Source organism: Barbatula barbatula (assembly GCF_947034865.1).
Source record: "Barbatula barbatula genome assembly, chromosome: 7".
Lineage (NCBI taxonomy): Eukaryota > Metazoa > Chordata > Actinopteri > Cypriniformes > Nemacheilidae > Barbatula > Barbatula barbatula.
The window spans coordinates 1,186,805-1,212,227 of NC_136770.1; the positions used below are offsets into that span (position 1 = coordinate 1,186,805).

Genomic DNA, 25,423 nt, shown 5'->3' on the forward strand with positions numbered 1-25,423 from the left:
TTGAAGTGATTTTGTATGTTGGCTCGAAATACCCTTTTGTCTTCTTTAAAGACCAAGTTTGTCTTTTTTGTAAATATTCACATTTCTGACCAAAAATCCCTTTCAAAGTTAAATAATCTTATTATGAGATTAGAAGCATCAAAGATGATTTATAGAAATGATTTAAAGATCATGCGTGTTTATTTCTTTAAATGATTAAATGAAAGATTTCAAGATAAATTGTCATTTATTAGTGATAAATACTGAAATGAATGATTTTATTGAGATGGTCAGAGTTCATCTCTTGGTCAGAGTACTCTGTCAAGATTTAAGATATCAATGTTAGATTTCCACAAAATGTTCTTCACATCGTGTTGGATGATATTATATAGAAAACAATCAATCACAAAAAAACTTTAGCTTTTCACAGACTAGGAAACCTATTTGTAATATCTCTCATAAACCGAACCGGTTTTAACAGAAGTTCGAACGACGCAGTCACACCTAGGGAAATGTCATAAAAAGTCACATTTTTATGGGGGCAAGTTGTCACGTGTATTTTATTAATTACAATACCTGTTGGCCAGAACAACAGTTTGATGGTTTTGTGTGTTATCCTTCACATTTCCAGCGTGACAACATTTGACTCACTGGGCATGTGTGTTTAATGAAATGTATCTTTTATGATGCCGTAAAAATGGTGGTGATGTTTTTCTAATAATAATGAATGCCTCGCATTCCAACACACAGTGCCACACACACACAGCCTGCATACACACATACATCAGCAATATACAGATAAATGGTTGTTGCCATGCAAACCAGAAGTAGGTCATAGTTCAAGAGCTGGTGAGTGCATAAAATGAGTAAAGGACAGCTGGTGGAGATGACAGGTTGGACACATGAGCAGGGTGGACAGAGGGCCCTTCGCGCATCTCTCCACGGCCATGAAATATCGTTGTATGGCACGTACAGTAGCGACACTTGGGGCTGTTTGAGCGAATCAACAGGCTTCGGGCTCAGAAAGATGAATCAATGTCACGACCGACAAAAGGCTGTGCCACTCCCGCGCCAGCCTCGGCGCGTCCGGAGGTGATAGTAGCGCAATTAGAGAATGTGTTGAAGGTGTGAGCATCAAGTGACAGGTGAAGTGTGGTGCCCTGCTTATTTCAATGGGGATTCCTCCCTCTGCCGCACAATAACCAAACACTATAAGGGCGTTGAACGTGCCGAAGCGTTCTGAAAACACGAACGTCAACCTGGCTTTCGAGGAACGCGGCAGTCATCGTACATATACTGTATGTGTGTTGCAGAACATGTGTATAACCTACGAGATGGGATGTATGGGATGGGTCCAGATGAATGACATTCAAACCCAATGGGGCACGTCAGGAGTGGGCTTCTAATGCTGTTGAACTCCATAACTCTATACGCGCAAACCCACAATGAAAGCCACATTAGCACAAAAGCGCACGCACGCTTTTTACATGCAAGTGTACCTGTTTTGTAAAACGGCTCCGTGTCTGGATCGTTCGGTCCTTCCTCAGCCGCCTCGGCAGAATTCATCATTGCCATCATTGCAGAATACGCGTTCCCGCAAACGATGATGGCAAACGGAGTTCACACCCACGAATCTTTGTCATCTACGTGTGGAGATCACCGGAGCGCGTGGCCGTCTCCATTTGCGAACGCTCGTAGTAGCGGAATAATGACAATGATGCCCGAGGTCCCGATACTGTATCGAGCGCGCCGCCGGGCGCTATTGTTCCGAGCCCACCCACCTCCGCGAGGCCACTACTGGGGGACCCCGATACAAACAGCCCAAAAGACCGTTTCTTCTGGTTAAATCCTTTATTCGCTCTTTATCCCCCCATCCGTGCGATGCCCCAGCCGCCGTATATAATGGCAGCACTCCCCCACGCCGCTTGGACTGGCTGAACGAAGCCTCCCACGATGGGTTCCTACTATCACACAACGCACGAAACAAAACGATGGCATATAGGTATCGCAGATCGGGGCTCTTCTTCTTTATTCTGATGCGGCATGAAGAGCTGGACCAATCTGTCCTCCTGATGCGCTCGAGCGCTTCCTCATAATGGGGTGTGCGCGCGCGCGCGTGTGTGTGTGTGTGTGTGCGTGCGCGCGCGTTTCGGGAGGCCGGAGAACCCCTGCTATCACTATAAGGGAAGAATAAACATGAATACAATCAATAAACAAAATAAAATTTAAATAATTGCATTCATTGTATATTGTATATTCATGTTATTGATACACAGACAGAATAATTATAGTCATGCAAATGGCAATCTATAATAAACGAAAGTACACCGTATTTATTTTAATTCGTTTATTATTTATTCGCCATCGTGTCATTTCAAACCTGTATGGCATTCTTCTGCAGAACTCAATAGAATATATATATATATATAAGATTTAAATAACGCTGGTAGCAAACAACATTGCACCATTGACATACACAAAACTATTATTAGGGTCATCTGTAGGAATATGACATGTTCTTCGTCATTCACCACACACCCTTATAAACAAATGAGAATGTTTGTTTAGAAATGAAAGGCAGCTTGAACTTTGGCACTGTTGTGTTGTTTCTGGAGGTTAAATACAAAAATCAGGAGATTTGGTCTTCCCGTGATTTATATTTTAAGCGGGCAAAATTCAACATATCTATGAAAAATGCATGTTGTTTTAACAGGTGCCGGATGACGACGTTAACTAGATGAATTACAAAAGCAAGACTATTTAATACAATTCTAATGTTTGTATGTTCTGAAGGCGGTTGCAGATGGTGAACGGGCGCCCTCTTGAGGGCGTGTGACGTCATAATAAACTATAACAGATTTCGCTGTCATTTTAATTATGTATATTTTAAAGCTGAGAAATCATTGAAATATACTTTTTAAATGACTAAATGCAAGTAGGGGCCTAAAAAATGAAGTGAATCTGATTTACTCAAATATTTATATTAGAATTCATCAAAAATATGAAGTGTAAAAGCTATTATCAGTGTAATTTGTTATTTGGATATTTTCATCAAATAAACTTAAATAATATATGTACATTTTAGAGAATTTTTAATAAATTGTTTAATATCCCTTCGTTAAATGATTTTATAAGATTTTGTTAAGTTAATATGGCTGTTTATTCATTCTTTTGTCCTGTACCGGTTGCTTTAATCTAAGCGGTGACCCCACCTGTGTTCACCCTAATGCTTCTTTGCCATTAAAGACATTCTGTGATATGTAAACATACTTTGCAGATGTTGTTCGAGAGGCCAAGTTCGACACTTACCTGAAGACACTAGCAGCATAAGTTAAACGTCATATATATCCAGGACCATCGACTGGGGTCCGCTTCGGCTCACCCTAAAAATGGTCCTTCACAAATTCCTGCAGTGTCATTAGTCTCGTGGTTGAAAACAAAATATACATGTATAACTGATGCACAAACCCTGACCCAATATACAAACACCCCTGTTTAAAGCCTGCCATCCTTTTCTCTCTCTCTTTGTCTTCCCTTATTACAGAAAGGCTCATTATGGCATGATGAGGGTGTCTGATTTCATCAGCGGTCACGGTGTGCGTTTGTGATGAGCATCTAATGGCACACAGAGAGGAAGAGCTCTGAATGTAACCTCATCTATCCATTACCCAAGAGACACCGGGGTCAAAATAACAGTGTTCCCTGCTTTCTGCCCCATCAGGCAACTGGACTGCTCAGCACTCACATCACGGGATCAACAGCATAGGGATTTGGCAACACAGGTGATAAATGCGGATAAAAACACCACTTATGTTGACAGTCCAATAAAACAATCCACTTTTAGCCAAGTGAAATGAAATACTGACTTGTCGGTTAGCAATGCACGTTATTATTCTTAAAAATAAATGTGAAAGAAACAAATAATGCATTAATTTAGCACTTATATCACTGACGAGCGGGAATATCGCGTTAGAAAACCGCGAACGCATTACCGAACCGCTCCATCATCTCCATAGAAACACATTTCTAGCGTCCGAAGCCTTCAGGGGGCGTGAAACAAGTACAAATGATCGACGTGGTCTAAGACCAATAGAAAAGGGGGTGAGGCTCTTTGCAGCAACGCACCAATGAAATCCCGACAAAAGGAAACTGCCTGTTTTTCTATTGGTCAACAGAACTCGGCTTCCGTTTTGAACGTCAAAACAAGACCTTGCATGGCGGCTGAGACTCGAGCGAGTTGTTTTGCTGTTCAGATGCAGATCGACGTGTCTTCATCATTTGATTTATTCATTTGACGGTTTAGACATTTAGAAATTGTAATAACAACAGTGATGACACTGTAGGTAAACTGCGTCGAATCTCACATGGCAAGACAAGGAGCTTCAAGACCAAAGGTGATGGATATTTATAATTGTACTTTATTATTGTGAAGCAGTTGTGTGCAGTGTCTCTGTCATCTGCAGGTGGTCTCCTCAGGCAGACTTACAGCATCTGGACGGGGACACATACACAAGAAAAGGTCAAAGGAAAACTAAGGCCTTAGTTTGACATCTTTTGCATGATGCTTGAACATTCTAACATGTTCATTGTGGTTTAGATTTGTGGGGAGACCCCTTGAACCTGCATATTCCCTTTATTCTACGGATTCAGAAGATCAGGTACATGAGTTACACACCCTTCAATAATCTATTAATGAACTGAATGGAAAATAAATGACGTTCTGATTCTGACTGCAAAAACATCCAGGTGACAACGGTACACAAGGGACTGGATCGATGTGCTGCTTTACTCAGTGGGATACTTGCAGCTGAACATGAAGGTGGGATGTTCATATTATACCACACTGAGGTCTCATGGTACACATAGACCCATTCGGATGACGTTAGTAACGCTGGTTCACTTCACAAACAGAGGATTTAAAATGTAAAATAGATAACTTTGAGATTTAGTTATGTAAGATTTAAAGTCACAATATGGAATCATTTTGTAATGAAATATCCCAAAATCAGTTGAACACTGATATTTTTCATGCAGTTGTGTACGTACGTTCTCCCAAATGTTGCCAAAAATTTGCAAATCCAGAGAAATTCCTACTTAAAATAATGGCCTGCCCCTTGTCTCCCTTGCATTCGTCCCATATCAGTGACTTAATATCCGCTGCTCCGCACGACCCTCAGTTTCTGGTTGTAGAAACTACAGCAACACGCAAATGCGGAAGTGGTTATACAGCATCTGTTGTTCTGTTATTATGGATCACGATTATTCTTTGGCGAGTAAAGTAAACCCCAAAAAAGTGCAAACGTAGTTTACTTTTTAAACGACGACTCCAAGACTGTGTTATACTGTGTAGCACTACCAAATCAATTGACAAAGTCCAATATCATTGGCGGGCTAACGTAGCATTACATTCCACGTTTCTTGCAAGCTAATTCATTTCGATGACATAAAATAAAGTTCACTCCTTAACTCGTCCGTGAACATGATGAACGCCATTGGATGGTGAAAACGACATGTCCCAAAATTCCACTCTCCTACATAACGTCATTTAGCTTCACCTGTTGTTGTTGTTTCGAACTAGCGGTCCACTTTTACATAATGTGGCTTTAAAATAACAATAATAAGAAGTGAAAACGGAAGTCCTTCTGTACCAGTGCAAAAGGGTCTATAGCAATGGTGGAGTAATGAGATTTCACATGTTCATACAACAGAATCAAAGGCAAAAGCAGAGGGGAAAAAGAGCAGCATCTCTAAAGCCAAACCCAAGATGCTATCAAGAAAAACAGAGATGGACCGAAAACAACACGGGAGGAAGACAAACACGGGCACGCTTGCCAACAAGAAGCCAGGTAATGATCCCTAAATCTAGTGTACTTTATAAACGATAGTCGATTTGTTATGACATCTTTTTAAAGTGTCACAAATGTATTACCCTTGATTCTTAAACGTTTTTCTTTTGTTTATAAATCTCAGTAGGATTAACACTTCATGTTATTTCTTACTTTTTTAAGTTCCGGTGCAGAAGACGATTCTGTCTGCCAGATCGTACCCAGGTTTGAACCCTGCGATCAGAGATAAGCCTGCTGGACAGACCCCTGTAACCAAAACAAAACAGATTCAGCAACATTTAGTCCCACTGGCTCTCACGCAGGCTGCTACTAACAGTAAGAAAAACCCCTTTACAAACACACTCTATAACACCTGACGGACGCATGTTGCTTGTTTTGTGGGTGTGTCCTGATTGATATGATTTCTGTACTGTTTGTCTGTTTGTTTTCAGGTGAGGTTCAGAAACACACTGTGTTTAACTGTCGACTGACTACATCTACACCTGAACTGAGCCCTCAGAGACCTGCTTCAGCTCACAGTGAACCTGTACGTCTATCATTACATTACATCCGTCATTTAAGAACGTTCCAATCTATTAGATGTTCAATGTTGGCTGATGGGACTTCACAGCGGGCTGGTGTTAACCGGCACAAGGAACAATTGTGTCTGGATCAGGATGATTGCATCACAAAAATCTCTCTTTCTCTTTGTTTAGTGCTCTTCAAAGTGTGCACAGAGCAGAAGTAGCTCAACAGAGGGGTTTCACCATGCTGACCCGCCTCAGTTTGCCCGTTCTTTCCCCGTCCCACCAGCAGTCCAACAGCAGTGGCCCGTCACCGTGCAGTCACCTTTCCAAAATGGACTTTGTACTCCTGTGGAACAAGAGTTACCTTTGATCACCCGTCCAGTCTATGATGAGCCTGTAGGGTCAAGTGGGAACCTAGGCTGCCCTTCAACGTCAGGGCCAGCAGCACGGATGCCCGCTCAGACCCACGTCATCCCGGCACGTCCTGATCCAGATGGACCGCTGCTGAAGATGCGGTGCTCTCAGGAGAATTCAGAAGAGAGTGAGGGTGATACGAGTGCAGAGGACGAGAATAAAGAAGAGCATGATGTGATGGACGCTACACCTGTCAGAGATATCGGCAAAGACAAAAGCACCAGTCCAGAGAAGACCGCTCGGAGAGTAATGACTGTCAGATATATGCTGGGAGAGCTGAAGACTCTGCTCGCGGATCAGGGTGAGAATATTAAAGAAAAAAATCACTCATAATTCACAAGCGTAAGTGCTCTTATTTCACCTTCAGCCTTTCAGTCGTCTCCAGACCAGATTCATGAAAACCCATATCCCCTTTCAAACTTAAGATTGTTGTCTAATTCACTTTGAGCCTTGCAATTAGAAATCGAGCCTTCAGATGGTTTCGATGGAGTTTTGTGTGCAGACAGTGAAGCTGCGTGTCTAATCTCGGAGGTGGAGCAGAGCATCTCGCTACTCCCGCTTATGGTGGGCAGCACCAACATCCAGGCTGAGATCGCACTCGCCGTGCAACCGCTCCGGAGTGAGAACGCACAGCTGCGCAGGTCTGCAAGACCAAGCTTTTACATTTTAACAAAATAATTCAAATGAAGTCATATAGGTTTTGAATGAGATAAGCAAACGATGACAGAATATTTATTTAGGGGAAATCTATCTCTATTTGAGTTTGAGAATATGTCTTCTAGGCGTTTACGAATCCTGAATCAGCAGTTATTGGAGCGTGAGAGGGTTGAACGGAGAGCCAGGACAATGGACTGTAACTTGGAGGGTGAGTATCTGTCTTCCCAATGCTGTCATTAGAAACGTGAGAAATCATGGTTCGCTGTTTAGGGCTATTACCTGACGTATAGAAGCCTCCAACGCTCGCTGAAAGCAGACCTTTCCTCATCTTATGATTCCAGTTTCTTCTTCTGGTGTTTTATGTAGCTCAGTTGGCAGGAGTTAGGAGCACAAGATCCATGGAAACACCTGCATGTTGAAAAATGTATACATTGTATGCACTATAAATCACTTAAAGGTGTTTAACAAATGCAGGATTGTAAATATATAGTGGGTAATCAGATAAGGAGTCGTACCGGGAAAACCTTAAAATACGCAAACACAAATCCTAGGCGATCTACACACCCAAGATGATTTCGAAGCTTTCCTTCTGAAGCCTCGGATGTCCAAATCGTCTGTTTTTAAGGAATGGGAAAACCTCTTTTTAAATGATTACATACTGTGTTGTAAGAGTTGACAAGCACTTTTTAAGGGAATTTCTGTCACCATATTTATTTACCTTTGAACCATATAAATGTATTTGTTCAGATAAGAAAGATATTTGGAAGAATGTTTATAACCAAACATATGTTGGACCATAGACTAGGAAAAAATACTTTGTGTTTTGTTCTGTTGAACACGAAAGAAGATATTTGTAAGAATGCAGGACAGCAAACGGTTCTGGGCCACTTTTGACTACCATTGTCGTTTTCCCTACTATGGTAGTCAATGTTGTCCAAAAACTGTTTGGTTACAAGCATTCGTCCAAATATCTTTCTCTGTGTTCAACCAAACAAAGAAATGTGTACAGATTTAAACCAGGTTTTTTCAACATCCAGTGAAAAACACAGTGTGACTAAAAATAAGATTTAAATCTCAAAATACAGAGAGGTTTCAGAAGGACGGCAGCGATTTGCAAATGCAGATTCAACAGAAGGTTCGCCATTTAACAGCATTCAAAACTTACACATTAGTATATTATTATAAAACAATATTAGTAATTATTAATTGTATTTGCAATATGGTTAGTATTATTATTTACAAATGTTATTAATATCGTTTTATTAATAATGTATGTTTTATTTGTGAGGCATTTCATGTGTGTATTTTTTTACTTTAAATACATTTCAATTAGTGTTGAAAAACGGAGTATAAAATCACATCCTTTCACTAAGGTATGTGTGTGTGTGTGTGTGTGTGTGTGTGTGTGTGTGTGTGTGTGCGTGTGCGTGTGCGTGTGTGGTTGTGTTTCAGTGGTGGCATTGCAGTCACTGAACGTCACTCTTCAGACTCAATTAAATGAGAGCCACGGAGAGATCCAGAACCTTCAGCAGGAGAACATGAGACTACAGAACGCCTTGGAGAAGAAAGACAATGACTGGCAACGGCACAAAGAGCAACTCGAGACAGAGAACAGTCGCCTCAGGCTGGGTATGAATAGTCCTAATGTCAGTTTTCTTCTCTTTGTTTAAATTATGTTCATACCTGGAGTAAAGATTCAAGTATTCATTTTGTTAGAATATAAATGTTCAGAAATAGCTTTACATGAGCTGGCTACCTGAAAAGTGTAAACTTTGACTCTTTTAAAACATTGCTGTGTCTTCTGACGCACTCAGTTTACAGTTTCACTGATGTACACAATAGTCAATGAGGGACATTTCTAACAAAGTGTCATTTATCAAACCCTTCAGAGTTGAGCGAGGCGTTAGCTGAAATGAAGAGCTGCCTGATTAAACTGCAGGAGCATGGGATTGAGAAAACTGCATTGACTCTTAGTCACCAGCAGGGGGAGGCAGAAATCAACAGACTCCAAGAGTTCATCCGGTAAGAGTTCTTTACAAGTTTTTATTTAAAAAAGAAACTTTTCATCAACTAAATGTAGGTGATGTTTCCTTTATGCCTCCAGAAGTCTACAGAGAAACCAGGTAAAGCCATATGTCACCCAGTCATCTCAACAGCCTGATATACCTCAACCGAACTCGCATCTTACCAAGAGCGTTCTGGAATTGCATGAAAATGCACAGAGAGAGACGACCGCATCAGACAAACTCTCCAGCACTGTAAAGACCTATCTTCAGACTCTGGAGGGGACAGGACAGGCCTCTCCTCCCCGCAGACCTTGTGCGTTCGGAAAAGAAAGAATTACACCATCAGATAGTAAACTCTCCTCTCTAAAAGTAAAAGAGATACACAAGCCAACACTGGAAGCAATAGCTGAGAATGTTTCTCCGTCAGCGGATCAGACATCAACATCTTTTGCTCCTTTAAGAGAGACTACAGAGGGGCAGTATGCGACTGGTATTGCTCACAGGAGACCTCTCACACAGTGTGATGAGCTGACCAAGAGGAAAGATCTGGACGAGCATGTAGGGCTGAAATATATGGCCCGTGCTTTTGAAAAGCTGGGTGTCTCGGATGGATTTCACAATCAGATCTTCAATCAATTCCAGCGTGCCCGGCTGGGTCTGAAGGCGGATGCTGAGGGATACACTGGGCGCCCTTCGCTGATGGAGAGCACGTTCTCCTCTTGTGATGATAAGTCTTTAGCGTCTGACTGGAGTGTAAACACCGGGTTCACGTTTAACACACAAGATGAACAGAATTTCAGAGACGGTCTAGCAGCACTTGATGCCAGTATAGAAAGTCTGCAGAGAACGATGAGAGCTGATTCAAACAAATGATGCTTCAGCGATTGCGCTGAGGGTATCTGATTTTTAATTTGATTGTGTGTGTAATTTATAAATACTTTTATCTGTGTTTTATTAAATGATTGCATTCAACTTTTTTCATACATTGAGCAAGTGTTTTGAATTTTGACCCAAATTATCATCATTGCCACATTGTACAGTATGTTATAATTCACCCATAATCTCAATTATTTCATTATTGATATACCCTCATGTCTTGTATGAAGTTCTTCTGCAGAACACAAAAGAAGATATTTAGAAAGACGTTGAACCCCTGAAACCCATTGAAAGCCAAACAACATTGAACCTCTTGTATGAACACAAAACCACTGAGACCTTTTTTGTGTGTTTTACTGAGGAAAGAGTCGTATACTGATTTTGAATGACATGATGGTAAACGATTACAAATCTTCTATCTGGTTTTAATTAAGGATATTAGAAAAATAGCAGACGATGACATTTAACAAAATAAAACAACATATTTCTACGACACCAAAACAGAAAATCCTTTACACTTGCTGTAACTACATGTCTCTTCGTCTAGTATTTTACTGTTTTCTATTTATTTATTCTATCTTTTATTGTTTATTTTGATACCTATTAAAATATAACCTACTGTGACATGTGATATGGCGGTATAGATTTTTGTGATGCATGTTTGTGTGTAAAAAAAGTTTTGTTTAAATATTATTTTATAATAACAAGTAACGTACAAAATCAAATATGGAATAACAATAACATTTAACAAAATTATTTCAGTGTCCAAAATTTAGACAAACATAAATTTACAAGACCCCAAAAAAACTACAATGCAATAACAACAAACGGGGAAAGAATCAAGGAATTAATTTCAATATAAAAAAAGAAAGAGACTTACCAATTGTGTGAAAAAAAATGTGAAAATAGACGAGAAGTCGCGGGCTGATGACGTGAGGTTTCCGTGGTAACCGAACAGCTTCATGTCGCATGTAGCGCGCGTCACTTAGCGAAGAGATGATGTTAATGACACTTTCATTTTAACTCGCTAAAACCAAATAAACCGCGCGGTATTATTTGAACGCGTTTATCAGAGATTGAACTCGTGTTTCTGAAGCGATGTGCGCGTCCAGAGAGTCTGAAATACAGACCGAGTTAACGGATTTAATAGCAGATACGCGAGAACAACCCGAAAACAAGATGCTCGACGTGCTCTCAAAACTAAAAGGTAGAAAAGAACGTGTGTTTCTTACGTTTATCTTTATGTTTTAATGGTGTACATCACGAATGAAACTATGTGAAAACTTCTTTCACGTGATCAGATGTTCTGGACAGGAAGTCTTTAGGAGATCAGAGGGATCTGGAGGAGTGTAAACGGACTCTTTACTCTCATGGTGTTCTGCAGTATTGCTCATCTTCTCTAAGATTCGGTCCAGCTCAGATTCAAGGAGGATATGCGGTTCTGACACAGATGGCAGACATCCTCAGGTACTTTGAAGTCATATCTGAAATATAGTTTTCATTTGCAGTCTTGTGGAGTTTTAATGTGTGTTGGTGTCTCTGTAGCTCGTGCTGTGTGGGTCTGGGGTCTTTCAGAGGCACGGAGGTCTTCAGTCATGAATTTCTGCCTTCGGTGGCTGAAAACCTTCTTTTCCTGGCAGACCGTCTCATGAACAGAGCTCTGAGGGTGAGATCGTATGAGATCAAGAGTGACATATTTCAGAGAATCGAGTCATATAACCACATTGAACTCTCTCTTGACAGGACAAGACACAGAATGAGATGATTCGTTGGTTTAGAAGAGTCTTTGATTCCATCGGCTGGCTCCTCAGGGCTCATAGACATCTCAGTCATCATGGTATGTGATGAGAACGTCTCGTGAAGTGACGGGTGACCTGAATGTGAATATACTGAAATATTTCTAAATATAACTAAAACTTGATCTTTCTTCAGTATTACGGTCTAAATATTACGAGAAAATCCAGATGTGTGAGGACGATGACGTCTCGGTTGTTACTGTTACGATGTGGAACGATATCTTCAGGGCGGACAGGTACAACACCATCTCGCCATTATCCGTGTTTTATAGTTTGGGAAAAAACATTAGAAAAATGTCACATCTGATCTACTTGGACGTTTCATTCCATTATCAAGTGTTTGATTTAAAAAAATTGAATCACATCACACTTTTGGATGTAGTTTGGAGTGAGTTTGTTCAAATCTGACTGTTGCTTCTTCTCTCGGATGTTTTTCAGTGCTGTTGTAGATGAGATGGGAATCCGTGCTGTGACTGAAATCTTGGATGATATCGTGTATAAAATGTCCAGTAGCTCAAATCCCGGGATTGGCAGAGCCGCTGTAAAAACACTTGTCATAATAATGGACCACAGCAGCTCGAGCCATCGGCTCATTCACAGACGATACAAAGGTACAGTCACACACACCTCAGTTCATCCTCACCCCGTCCCAGTAGAGCTCATCTAACAGTGATGTGTGCGTGTGGTGCTACAGGTTTGGCAGATTTGGTTGTGAAAGACTGGCGTGGTAAAGGATTTGATTCAGTACTGGATCAACTTATCGACAGACTGCAGTCGGAGGCTTTTCAGAGAGACACTGAGGTCAGAGGTCACCAGTCTGTATATTTTATATTCATGATCTCAGTTTTCTTTCTAGAGCACTTTTCACAATGTTGTATTGTTACAATCCATGCATACAGCCATGGATAAAATTATACACCGTTCCAGATGTTCATGTAATCATCATTTCTAGATGTATTGCGGTCATTCCAGTTCAGCGTCTGTTGACAGATTGACAAGACACACGAAAACTGTGATTTAAAAAAACTTTTCCTAAATACATGTAGAAATATGACTGTTGCGTTGCTTAAAAGTGAATATGAACTTCTTTGCAGTATTTGAGGTCTAAAGAAATCCAGAGCATCTTTTCTGTTATTCTCACCTGTTTCTCCAGTCTTCATTTTCTGCAAATAAATGCAAATTGAAACAATATTTTTATTTGAAATTTGGGTTTTATTTGAAAATACTGTTAGTAGTTCACAGAATAAGACAAAAATGATCGATTTACCTAAACACATACCTATAAATAGTATATTCAGAAAAACTGAAAATCATTTTTAAGTAGTCTTTTAATTTTTTCTGTGGCTGTATATACCATAAAGATGAACATTTATTGAAAAAATATAAAATATTGTATAAGAATATCTGGTAATAATGCTATGCTATGCATACTTTTCTATGTATATGGGAGTAAGTGGTGTGTATACAACCGATTTCCTTTCCTTTAAAGTGTCTTTAAGATAATGGATACGATGAAGTTTTCATAAAATGTTTTTCATGATCCCTTTAAATGTCGTTTGAGTGGTTTCTTTACTCTGGATAATACATAGGAGTTTGTCGTGGAGATGGTGAGAGCTGCGTGTGTGATCCAGGCGGCTTGGAGAGCCCATCAGACCAGAAAAAGACTGAAGAAACTCCCGCGAGCTGTCAGCACAATCCAACGCAGCTTCAGGTGAAGAGATCGACATTTGCTCTCACAAACACTTTTACATTCAAGACATGTTTTTCAATATACTATCTTGGTCTTTTTATCTATATCAGCGTACTAGAAAATGAACTTATATTAACCTATTTCAAACATTCACTATATAAAACAAACAAAAAGTGGATTGGAAAAAGATTCCATATCTAGGCATTCACATAGATATTTGGGTATTTAAAAAGCCTTTCTTTTCAGGGCTTCATATTAAAAACACCTATAGTCCTATAGGCTAAATAAAGGCTGTTGAAAAAAGTGATGTGACGATTTGTTGCTGCGTGTCAGAGAAAAGCGCAGACGGCAACAAGAAGATGCTGAGAGACTGCGGGCAGAGGAGGAATTACGTCACCAAGTGTGTCTGAGGAGACAGAGAGCCATGAGACAGTTCCGCCAACGGCAGCTTCATCTCATGGAGATACTTCCAGCAGGTAACACACACACTTTCAAACTAAACATTTGGGTATAATGTTGCCAGAGAGTTAAAGACTCACGTCTCTCAGCTCAGGTGGAGAGATATTTGGGAGAGCTGGAGAAACAGGCAGCTGTGCTCATTCAGAGAGTTTGGAGAGGTCACAGAGAGAGACGACGTTTCCATCAACACAAATACAGTCTCAGACAACACAAAGCTGCTGTCATTCTGCAGAGAGTTGTGAGTCGACACCTGTACAACACCTTTTTGGACAAAACTTTCTTATATTCTTATATCTGTGCTTATTATAATGTATGTTGTGTCAGATTCTGCGGTTCCTGAAACGTCGTAAAGCACAACGAAGCACTTTGACACCGCCCAAAGGAATCAAAGGATTGACTGACAGCAGGAGGGCGGAGCTTAGGCATCACATAGATGAGCACACCTCTCTACATCCTGTGTGGCTCCACAAACACTTTTCAAAAAACCAAATCTTCACGTGTTATATTGTTTTTTACAATCCTTGTTGTGTTATCCAGTGCTGTGTCCTTTATTTGATGTGCCAGTGACGCTGGCATTTGTGTGGTTCAGTCATCAGTGATGTCAGCAGAGGGCAGCATGGAGCTCAATCAGAGAGCTCAGAGTCTCCTGCATCAGCACCTGATCAACAGAGCGTCCGATCGGCCGAGAGAACACCACAGACACGCTCTGCTCGCACAGATCAACACAGACCTCGAGCTTTTACTCAGTATGTACCTGAATCTAAGACTGACCACTTGTGATGTCTGTTAAACACAAGACACTATTTTAAACTCTGTTTTAGATGCTCCGTCCCTGAAGGACGCCCGAGAGGAGGACGTCGGCCTGTTCTTAAGCCGTTCCCGTCCTGTGGCCACACGTGCCCATCAATCCCATAATGTCATGATCCAGAGCATGCGTCTCCCGTGGTGGAGGATGCTGGGAGATGAGTTCTCCAGTCCAGAGGAGCTTCCCGGGAAAGATTACGATCTGGACATGGAGTCATTGTATCTGGGTGGAAATTAAAGCAGTTGAAGAGGTGTTTATGAGATTTTCATGAAACTTTATTTGGAATATTTCTCGTGTATGAGTGTACCTGATGACTATACTTTTGAAATCAGAAAATCAATGTTCGGAATGATATGAACAGTAGATGTTACAGTACAATCTTAAGTGAAGATCCTCTTAAATCTAAGATGAATATGAATACAGATAAAGAAGTCATTGAGCAACAGAACTACTGAAACATTTATGGTTGTCAAAGCCAAACAAACATGTTTTACACTCGACATTTATACAATAATACAAGCATTTCCTCGTACGCCAGTCATTGTGTTTCACAGTTTTTCAGTATTTGAAGTATATAGTGATATAGCCGACTGTTGTAGTGATGTTTTTTCCACATTTTGTTAAGTGCTGGTGCGAGTCCTTCTCTTATTGGTCGCTGGATTTCAGTTATCGTTCTTTATTAAAAGTCATGTTTAATATTTTTCGCACCTTTTAGCTCTTTTAAGTTGTGTTAATACGTATTAAACACTACAAAATCAGGCCGGTATGTCAAAAACAATGTCTGGCATGAACTTAGTGCTGTCACAATTCCACTACACAATTATTATGGTAGAAATAATTTACAACAACGGATCAATCGGGATATTTATTAAATGAAAGTGAACTGCCATCAGTCAAATTTATTTTTACATTGTAATGTGAGTCTAGGCAGGCGTAGAGAAAGTTTGTAAGTATTTGCAAAATCTTAAGACAAAATGTTAAACGGGTGCAATACCACCACCACCTATGATAAAGTGTTAACCACATTATTTATTTGAATAACGTATGTGTCATATTAACACAATATAGTAATCATTACATTTAGCCATATCACGATTATTGACAGTACTTTTACCCCATTAAGAAACAATCCTTTGTTTAGCTCATTGTCCATTGAAATATAATATTGTGAATACATTTACAATTGATGTGCTTTCTGCCCTTATTGTACAGGACAATGAAAGACAGGAGAAGAATGGATTCAGTACATTGCAGTGGTTCATTGTGAGGTTATCTGGATGGAGATGAACTGTATATGAGAGAGAGAAATCCACTGCGTGACCAGAGTGTCGTTACATGATGCCAAGGATTCATTCACCGGACAGCCGTCATTATTTCATTACACACACGTAAAAACAACAGAGTGGTCCACTCCAGCGGCACGATTAAAACAAGATCTGATAACGGAATAATTACCGATCTCTATGCGGCGGTTTAAAACTGCAGATAAACCGAAAGCGGCTTTTGGGGGAAGCTGTGTGTTTGTCTATAGTGTTGTGTGAATGTAATGAATGTGGGTGTATGTGGAGGTAAAGGGGTACGTTAACATGAAAACACTGTGACTGCCAAAACTCTGTCATGTTACAATGCCAAAGTGATGTTTAAGTGATTAACAACAACGATTACAGGAATAATTGTGTTTGTTTATGTTTGATGGAAAACTCTGGTCAGATTTGTTCTGTGTTCTGAAATATTGTAAAAATGCACACGTGGAAGAATAACAAATAAAAGAGAAATTGTATGCATTTAGCGATTCTTGTGTTACTAAAGCTCTGTTGGTTAGCAATACAGAGATTATGGGCTTGAACCCCAAGGAGTCACATATTGACAGTTGCTTTAGATGAAAGCATTTGCCAAATGCATAAATGTGAAGTTAAATGTTTGACACACACTTTTATCCTAAATAACTTTTTTTGAATCAATATTGTGTCCCAAAATGTGACATTGTGTTGCCAGAAACACGATTTCCCAGTTCTGCAATGCAACAGGATCAGGATGAGTAAATGATGACAGAATTTTCCTTTTTGGTTGAACTCTCCCTTTAATGATGCGCCATCATTATGTGACAAAAATGATGCGACAAAAACCCAAAGCACAAAATCTTGACCTTGTGCCTCATATTGTATTTGGAGTGATGGCTGTGTGGGGTCATTTGGAACAGAACCATTGTTAACGCTTCACAACATCATCATGATCATCATGATCAACAGATATCTTGTTTATCTGGGGCCCGTTTCAAAAAGGAGGTTCAACCAACACCGAGTTAAAATGTGAAACTTTGAGTTTTTGGTTTCAGAACAGCTGATTTGAGTTACTTCTATCAACTCTGGGAAGGTTTGCCTTGAGTTAAGTAGTTGCACCACAACTAAGACAAGCCATGATCAATGGAGCTCCGATATGACGATTCACCATGGTAACGGCACCAAAAAAAGCAACATGGCGGCAGAAAGCATTTTGAGAGCAAAACACACTTTCATCATACAGTGGATTTACTAAAGTGCTGAAAATGACTTGTTTAAATTAATAAATAGATAAATGTACCAATAAACAAATAAATGAATCATTAAATGAATGAAACACCTAAAGTAAGACAAAATAAATCTTTTGTTCTTAGTCGCCATGAGTGCTCTAGTTATGGGAATTAGATGTCATGGAGTTTAGGACACCTGTAGGGCATCAGTCTCTCGTTCATAGATTGACTAATCGCCGGTTTGAATCCTGCTCTGAGCAGCTTGGAGTTGGTATGAGTGCACGTCAAAATGAAATGTTTTTTATCGCTTCATTTCTGCATGCATATCTGTATTTATTCATTCCTTTATTCATGCACTTTATTAAGTCATTTCTCATCGGCCATAGAAAATCATGCTCTGATGTAATACACGTACAGTGGCTGATGTTATTGATGTAAGGATGGATATGTTTTTATATATCTAATTCACTGTAAATACAAATTATTAAATAAAAAGGCACAGGGTAATGACAAAATTCCACTCGGGTCCTAAATAGCTCTCCTGAAATCAAAGTGCATCCCTATGAATGAATGCAGCCTCTTCATGTACTGAGTCCTCTATAAAAGCACATATGACATATTACTCACTGACTGTATTAATGAATGAATGAATGAGGTACACCACTTGCGCCTTAAAAGGGGAGGAGATGGAAATAAACTCTGGGTTTAATATTAAGAAAACCTGCTCCCGACCAGGTTAGGTTCACAGAGTAAGTTACTACGGTTACTGAGTATAAGTTAGCTCTCTTTTAGAAACGGGCTTAAGTTACCCCGCTTTCGCGGGTTTGACATACCTCACATTCTGAAACAGAAAACCCAGAGTTTCCCTCATTTCAGGGTTAATATACTCTACTTTCTGAAACGGGGCCCCTGTTTCTGCGCAGTTTATTGAACGCATTTAAAACGAGTGGGTGGTTACACAAGACCAGCTCACCCCGCCCACTCTACTGTGATTGGATTGGTCTACACCGCCCTCGGAACTGGTTGGTCCGTGGCCCTGCAGCAGTGAGCACGGCGATGTGGAGGTGGAGCCGCCGTCCGCAGACTCCTCCTGGGTAAGTGTGCCGCTCAGGATGCCCCCTGGAGGACTGGAGGACACCGCACAACTGCTCACGGTCCACAGATACGGATACTGACTGGAGGAATGATAGAAACACTGATGATCAGACATATAACTTTCTGCAGATTGATAAGTTCTAATTATCTGCTGCACTTAGATTCATTTACTGTCATATTTTGGATGCCTTTGTATAAAAAAGTTTTTTTCTTGGTTTTGGTCCTGATTCTGACCTGCTGGCTCCGGGTGGGCTCGGAGCAGACTGCATGGACAACATCGCAGCAGGGCCAGGAGGAGACACACCCGTCCAGCCCTCGTGACCAGAGAACATCTGCACCGCACTCGGACTCAGATTCTCAGACAGAGACACTTTAAAGTGACAAAGAGGAAATATGAAAGAACCGAAAAGAAACACCACTTGCCACCGCTTCATTTTAGATCTTTGAAAGGAAAATCTAATCTTGCTCTATGTTCTTTTAAAGCATCAGGTGGTACCTGAGTGTTGACCTCGGTGATGATGATGGCGAGGCAGATAGGGTGATGGGTACGGTGTCGCTCGGTGCCCGTGCAGACTCGGGTAGTGTTTGTATCCGTGATGAGGTGTTAACTGTAAACCCCCGGCGTATGGAAAGTTACCACCACTGGCAGAACACAGAGTCTCAGGGTTTGATAAGAACCATCCACCTACAGAACAAAAAATAAATTCTTGACTGTAATCTACATTGACTACAAATGAGACAAAAGATCATAGTAAGTAGCATGAGGAGACAGGAGAATGAAGCACTAACAGTGTGGTATGCCCACATGCGGGTTTTCACCTGGAGGTTCGAGATGATTCTTAGGATGACTCCTGCGGAGAGAAAACTTTGTCTATGAGAAACCTCAAAAGAAGAACTAGCAACAAATAATATTCTGAGAAATAAATGGCACATGTGAATATTATTTCATATACTGTAGATAATCATGACACATTTTTTACTACAGAAAGTCAATGAAGAACCACAATTTGTAAAAGAATATACATTTTGTAGGCTACATAAAAAATGTAGCACATTTTAAGGGCCATTTAAATATTTTATTTTAAATATTATTTTTAAATAGCTGTATACGCTTGTATACGGATATGCCGCACTCGAGGGCGGTCTCCCGTCCCCAGATCCATCGCCTCCGTCGCTTTGCCCCGTCAGCCTGACAAGCGGGTCTGTGAACGGTGTAGTAATTGCACCGGAACTGGATTACTTATCCCTGTTGCAAGTCTTGTCTATGGTGTATTGTGTAGATGTTTTTCTCCTCACCTTCCCCATGTTATGCTTTATTTTTCTTCTTAAAAACATTTCGTTACACTGTACTTGTATGTGTGTAATGACTATAAATTGAATCCAATCCAATACATTATGCATTATTTTAAACTGTCTTTAATTTATGACGATTATGTCATTATGTCAAAAATGTATTACAAAACCGCAATTTACTGCACATTGAGACAATACAATAAAAACCTTAAGAGAATCACTGTTAAGAAATATTGTATACAAATGTCCGGAAACATTACCCTAATAAGAATAATAAGATGTGCCTAATGGTCACATCGCAAAAACCTTTTTCGTGATTTATCTTCTACGAATCAAAACTTTCCTGAAAAATGATGAAACTTATATAACACGGTAGTTGCCAAAAGTGATGCCTTTGACGTCTTTGTCAAGTATAGTATTTAAGATTTTGTATGTTTATTGTGTAGGAAGGTAAGCAGAAGCTCGGCTTCAACGCATGGAACTAAATATCAACAATTGATAAAACTCTCCTCAATGTTTGATTTATTTTTGCTTCTTTTTGTGAACGAGAATAAAACTCATATTCCTTGACTTTTTTAAATTTCGTCTTATTAATACCTTAACCAAGTTTAGCTATTTCTATATTTTGTGCCATACACTCAATACACGAATAAAGGTGCTAGAACCATTTTTGGTTCCACGATGGACCACTTAGTGAAACATTCTTATAAGAACCATCTCTTCAAACTGAAGAACCTTCTTTCATAGGTTTAATGTAACCCGAGGGGGCATTCATAACAAATATTGCACAAATATGCCCTCTGGACATGGGTTTTGGCCATTACTGTAAATACCTTTTATATCTACGAAACAGTGCTTTTTCAGTCGAGTGATTTAATCTCTGCTCCTGCTGCGAATTCATGTCACCAGAGTAAATGATTCCAGCATCATTGTTGTGTTATATCTCACACATTCTTCAGATCTCTCACTGTCACTTCACACCGCCGCTTCAATGAGCTGCTTTACTCACACACGCTATTCACAGCATAAACGCTTTATAATCACTCACTATCACAGCTGATTTCACACCGTCACGCTGCTCATGCACCTCAGTCAAACTCATGAGAAAGTTTCATGTCACTGTACCTTTCCTTGGCATCAAGGAAGGCTTTGGCGAAAGGATTGTGTTTGATCTTAAGTGCGGTTATCTGCAAAGAGAAGATTGTGAGGGTAAAATATGTATTCATGCAGTATTTGTATAAAAAGCCTGGAAACAAATAGCAGAAACACACATCCCAACATATCCTCTAGATGCTTTACCTCTTCATTCTGGTAGGCGGTTACGGCGATGAACTGAGTGTCTGTGAAAGAGATGTTGGTCACCATCCTGTGACTTCCTCCCACACGAACAATGTGAATCTGCGGCTCATACTTGTGGAGAGAATTCAGCATGATCTGCATCAAAGAATCAGAACAAAAGGGAGAAGATCACTTAAGAAATGTGGAAAATGCTGTGTTGTTTGGAATTAAATTAATTATCGAACTATTTCTGAATTTGAATTATATTTGAATTAAGGTAGCAAACAGGATACAACTTTTTTAATTGATTGAAACACATTCATATTATTGGTTTAAGTGATCAAACATAGTTTGAATTTTCTATGCATTATATATTTGTTACCGAAGACAAAACCACTTTTTTTGTGTTCATTTATAAGTTTTGCAGATCAATTTGACTTTAAAAAAAGTTCAAAGTACAAGTTCAAGTAATATTCACAATAAAAACAATTTCAAGTAATATTTACTTGTAAAAACTTATAACACACACAAAAGTATAATTGACTAGTTGATTTTCACAATGCAATTTTCTTAGATTATGGGGAAAAAATCACAACCAAGTGAAAACATTGTGTCACAGGTAAACAATATAAAGAAATGTCCTTTTCTATTAAGACATTTTCCAGTTAAAAACGAACTCTAATATTTCTCCATGAGTTTCTTCAGGAGTTGCAAAAGAGATCTCAACAATGCCTCAAGTTAAAAGTGAATGTTTTTTATGATCTTTTGCTTGTTGTTATTATGTTTTATGGAAAACAATATTGTGCCAACATATACATTTTTCCTAATGACAACACATTTGAAAACGTTTTTGGACCTAATAAAAAAGCTTCTCATGATGAGACCTTAGAATTAAGACTGACCACACCGAAGATGATCAAATCCACATATATTTGATTTATTGACAAGCTAATACCCAAAAGTTACATTTGAGTTTTGATGAGTTTATTTCAAAATGTATATAATTTATGAAAGACTCACTGACCCTCAACTTATGAAGGGTATACTGTATAGTGTGTAGCCTGAGCAAGATTCTCCAGATGACTGCAGTCAAGCATGTATAAATCTATCTATCAGCAAAACATCTACAGCATTCACTGCAGGGAGAGATGCGCAGAAAGAGCTTTTCCCCTCTAATTGGTAGATTACAATGAGCGATGAGGGCCAGGTACTCATCTGCATGGCTCCGGGGGACATAAAGGCCTTTGTGTGCTTTTCTCTCCCCTCTGCCTTTTTAATATGTTGCTTTTTTGAACATCTAAGGACTGATGGCTAAATTAATTTTGCATAGAAAAAACACAGGTAATTACCATAATGTACAACTAACCACAGCAATTATTTCATTTGGAGCTGGTTCTCTCTCATCGCCCTCTCCTGTGCCAGCTCGCCGTTTAAAAACCCCGGTAAATAGAGAACAGAGAAGACCGGAGGGAGGGGTCATGTAAATACCAATAATCATTTGGTGGCGGAGTCATGCTGGAAGGGAGCGGGCGGGCTCGTGTGCACAGCGGCCCCGCGCTGAAAGCCCGGACGGCTAGCTGAAGTACACCATTTCAGCCTGAACGGCGGGAAGTGCATTACACGGGAAAAGTGGCAATTAAGAGCTGTTTATTCCTGTTTACATGCAGTCCCCGCTGAACAAAGGGCCTCCATAGGTGAAGTGGATGCAGAGGAGAGCGGTAATTGTATAAATGCGCACTTGAAATGTCCCCGTGGCAGCGCGCGGGGTGATTAAAGGCAGGCCAAAGACTCCTAAAAGCTACACGGACTTGTTTGGACACACGAGAGCTCTGAGAAGCCACTCAAGATTGCGGAACAGGACACGCGTAACGTTACGCACGCACCTCCACGACGCGCGTAATGTGCGTGCGCTTGATGCGTTTACTCGTCGGTCTATAAGGGGAGACTTATGCCCATTCAACAACAGAGTCATGGCAGTGGAAAACGACTCGGAGAGAAAACTGTACTGTTGGAAAACACACTCTCGCGGGAACTCGCTCTCCCCTGTCCAAAGGTACACAGTTGGGGACGTAAAGTGCGCTCGAGACTGAGACCATTAAAATGATTTCATTTCTCTTCCATGCTTCAAGGACAGCGTGCACTCAAGTTGAGTCTAAACATTAGTTTTAAACTAAATGATTCGTACGTTTTGGGTATGTCTGAGGAGGCGTGGAAATCTGTACAAAACACAAAAGGTCTTGGTTGAACTTTGTGGTTCTGTAAAGAACCTTTAATATCCACAGAGCCTTTCTTTTGCACAAAAGGTTCTTTTTCATCAAATTGATTTAGAGAGTTAACCCGAAAGGCTTATAAGAACTCTTACAGCTTTTTTTATCAGCATACCAGTTTTAGGTTTTAACTACATTTTTAACACGATCTCAGACTTTTTAAACAAACCACGTGTTTTATGTGTGAGCAGTATAAGCACCTGGCCACCTCCGTTGAGTTTGTTGGTGAGTTTGACTTTGCTGAATGAAACCGGAGCCTTCATCCAGTGTGCACCGAAGTTGGGCGAGTCAGGGTGGATGTAGACACAGCTGTGGCTGTGAGGCTCGGGTTTGCCCGCAGGGACCCACTCGCCGTTCACATACTTCCACCGGTGCCCATCTGCAGGACTGAAGTCCAGGAGGAAGGAGTACATGGCGTTGGGATCCAGACCTGTCACGCTCACTTTCAGAACAGGAAACATCCTTCTGGAAAACAGACATGCATAATGGAATGAAGTGCATGCAGACTGAACTTTTAAAGGACAAATAAAAGAACAATTGTGCATCTGTTTTGAATCTTGAAGTTTCAGCCCCCATGCATTGTTACGGCATGCATTAAAACAATTAATCTTTAACAAAGCCATCATCCAAGAGCTGTCATGATTTAAAAAGTAAATCATGACAGCCCAACAATGATTCACACTGCCTGCCAAAATTCTCTACGAGCACAAACTTTATGAGAGGTGGATGTTAGTCATTTTCCACTTTTCCTCTTCCATTAATATTTTTTATGGACGAGAACAAGTTTAAGAGGGTCTGCAAATGGAAGGACACCCACCTGCGGAACTGACCGAGTGAGCGAGCTGGTCAAGTCACCCTTCAGCTCTACAACACCACAACAACCCCATTCAATTCATTTCATCTGCTCAACATGTGCCAAAACCATAAACCTGACTAGTTGACAAGGGATTTAAATGCAAAGTTTCATTGTGAGTGCCAAATTTAATCCCAACCTCTATTTAAAAAAAGAGTCAATATTTGAACAACAACACTGCTTAAATTAATATCATTTAGAATTTTTTAAGTCTTCCTCTATTTAAGTTTCATACTTAACACAGTTAACAAATGTAAAGAACTTTTATTTCTGCACTCATTATTATGTTGCTGTGGCAGAATGAAATCGGTTTGTATTGCGCATTTGATTTGCGCATTTGGCAGACGCTTTTATTTCAAGCGAATTACATCGCATTATACTATACAAATGTGCATTGAACCCATGACCTTGCTCTGAGCCACAGGAAAGTTCCATCAATTCACTGATATTTAGTCATAGTTTAATCAAGCAATTTATTCTTTAATAAGAAAATGCGCATTATTTAATCCAATTGATTTGATCCAGTTAACTATTATTATTCACTTTAATACACGTTACCAAAAGTAAACATTTTTATATTTAGATTTATGAAGCACAACAAATCGAACTTAAAATCACGAAGTATTTTATCAAGCAAACTTAGAATTTAAATCTTGAACGAAAGTTAAATGCGTGATTCATTTGGATGTTTTAAAGGTTGTGGTTGATAATATTTGGTCGCTCACCTGCCGTTCTTCGTCACGATCATCTCATTGGTCACCTCTTTGAATTTCCTCCAGAGTTCAGCATCTTCCAGAGTGACTTTGAGTTGTTTCTCCGTGGGGTCTCCTTTCTCTCTGCCGGCCTGTAACTCGCTCTCCACGACACTCAGCAGTCTGTTGATACAGCAGTCGGTACCGCCGCGAGCACCGGACGCCGCTGCGCCTCCGGTGCCCAACTCTCCCTCCACCTTCATGAGCAAGACTACCTCAACAAATATAACACGACCGAAGACTTAAACTAGCGCAGTATAATTTATTAGATGTCAAAGAGAACTTCGAGTAAAATACAAACGACAGTGTGTGAGTGTATGAGAGCTTTAACATAAAGCCACT

At 40.1% G+C, this 25,423-nt stretch overlaps 4 protein-coding genes across 6 annotated transcripts in view; 2 read left to right on the forward strand and 2 right to left on the reverse strand.

Moving 5' to 3' along the window:
* kalrnb (kalirin RhoGEF kinase b) overlaps window positions 1-1,582 on the reverse strand; it is a gene marked incomplete at its 5' end in the record, with an annotated part of 59,367 nt that extends 57,785 nt beyond the window's left edge. For 2 of the 3 annotated variants that reach the window (XM_079459840.1, XM_079459839.1), the window contains one exon: window positions 1,479-1,582. In XM_079459840.1, coding sequence (XP_079315966.1) covers window positions 1,479-1,557 — 79 coding nt within the window. The remainder of the gene's footprint in view (window positions 1-1,478) is intronic. The other variant, XM_079459841.1, reaches the window with a different exon arrangement.
* Window positions 1,583-4,157: 2,575 nt separating this feature from the next.
* ccdc14 (coiled-coil domain containing 14) lies at window positions 4,158-10,930 on the forward strand. Its single transcript, XM_079460030.1, has 13 exons — window positions 4,158-4,373; window positions 4,443-4,498; window positions 4,577-4,637; window positions 4,726-4,798; window positions 5,688-5,825; window positions 5,988-6,140; window positions 6,257-6,351; window positions 6,521-7,046; window positions 7,248-7,386; window positions 7,528-7,610; window positions 8,855-9,031; window positions 9,292-9,424; window positions 9,507-10,930. Exons 1-13 carry the CDS (start codon window positions 4,344-4,346, stop codon window positions 10,279-10,281), a joined length of 2,439 nt encoding a protein of 812 aa, XP_079316156.1. The 5' UTR covers window positions 4,158-4,343; the 3' UTR covers window positions 10,282-10,930.
* A 283-nt stretch (window positions 10,931-11,213) lies between these two features.
* On the forward strand, window positions 11,214-16,817 carry iqcb1 (IQ motif containing B1). The gene is made up of 14 exons (XM_079460527.1): window positions 11,214-11,491; window positions 11,586-11,751; window positions 11,830-11,950; window positions 12,028-12,121; window positions 12,217-12,316; window positions 12,519-12,691; window positions 12,775-12,881; window positions 13,670-13,791; window positions 14,104-14,246; window positions 14,319-14,467; window positions 14,554-14,685; window positions 14,819-14,975; window positions 15,051-15,284; window positions 16,247-16,817. Exons 1-13 carry the CDS (start codon window positions 11,383-11,385, stop codon window positions 15,269-15,271), a joined length of 1,794 nt encoding a protein of 597 aa, XP_079316653.1. The 5' UTR covers window positions 11,214-11,382; the 3' UTR covers window positions 15,272-15,284; window positions 16,247-16,817.
* A 1,663-nt stretch (window positions 16,818-18,480) lies between these two features.
* On the reverse strand, window positions 18,481-25,284 carry tbx19 (T-box transcription factor 19; the record flags this gene model as incomplete). Its single annotated transcript, XM_079461209.1, has 8 exons — window positions 18,481-18,718; window positions 18,873-19,008; window positions 19,135-19,323; window positions 19,428-19,489; window positions 21,057-21,118; window positions 21,231-21,365; window positions 23,677-23,941; window positions 25,055-25,284. The coding sequence occupies 8 exons, from the start codon at window positions 25,282-25,284 to the stop codon at window positions 18,481-18,483; spliced, it is 1,317 nt and encodes a 438-aa protein (XP_079317335.1).
* Between the last annotated feature and the right edge of the window lie 139 nt (window positions 25,285-25,423).

Excerpts from the sequence above, each read along its gene's own strand:
- ccdc14 (XM_079460030.1), top strand. The coding sequence starts at position 4,344 with ATGGCAAGACAAGGAGCTTCAAGACCAAAG. Across the intron at positions 4,374-4,442 it reads AAGGAGCTTCAAGACCAAAG|GTGGTCTCCTCAGGCAGACT; the intron begins GTGATGGATATT and ends TGTCATCTGCAG. Across the intron at positions 7,611-8,854 it reads AATGGACTGTAACTTGGAGG|TGGTGGCATTGCAGTCACTG; the intron begins GTGAGTATCTGT and ends GTTGTGTTTCAG.
- iqcb1 (XM_079460527.1), top strand. The coding sequence starts at position 11,383 with ATGTGCGCGTCCAGAGAGTCTGAAATACAGACCGAGTTAACGGATTTA. Across the intron at positions 13,792-14,103 it reads ACAATCCAACGCAGCTTCAG|AGAAAAGCGCAGACGGCAAC; the intron begins GTGAAGAGATCG and ends GCTGCGTGTCAG. Across the intron at positions 14,468-14,553 it reads CTGTCATTCTGCAGAGAGTT|ATTCTGCGGTTCCTGAAACG; the intron begins GTGAGTCGACAC and ends ATGTTGTGTCAG.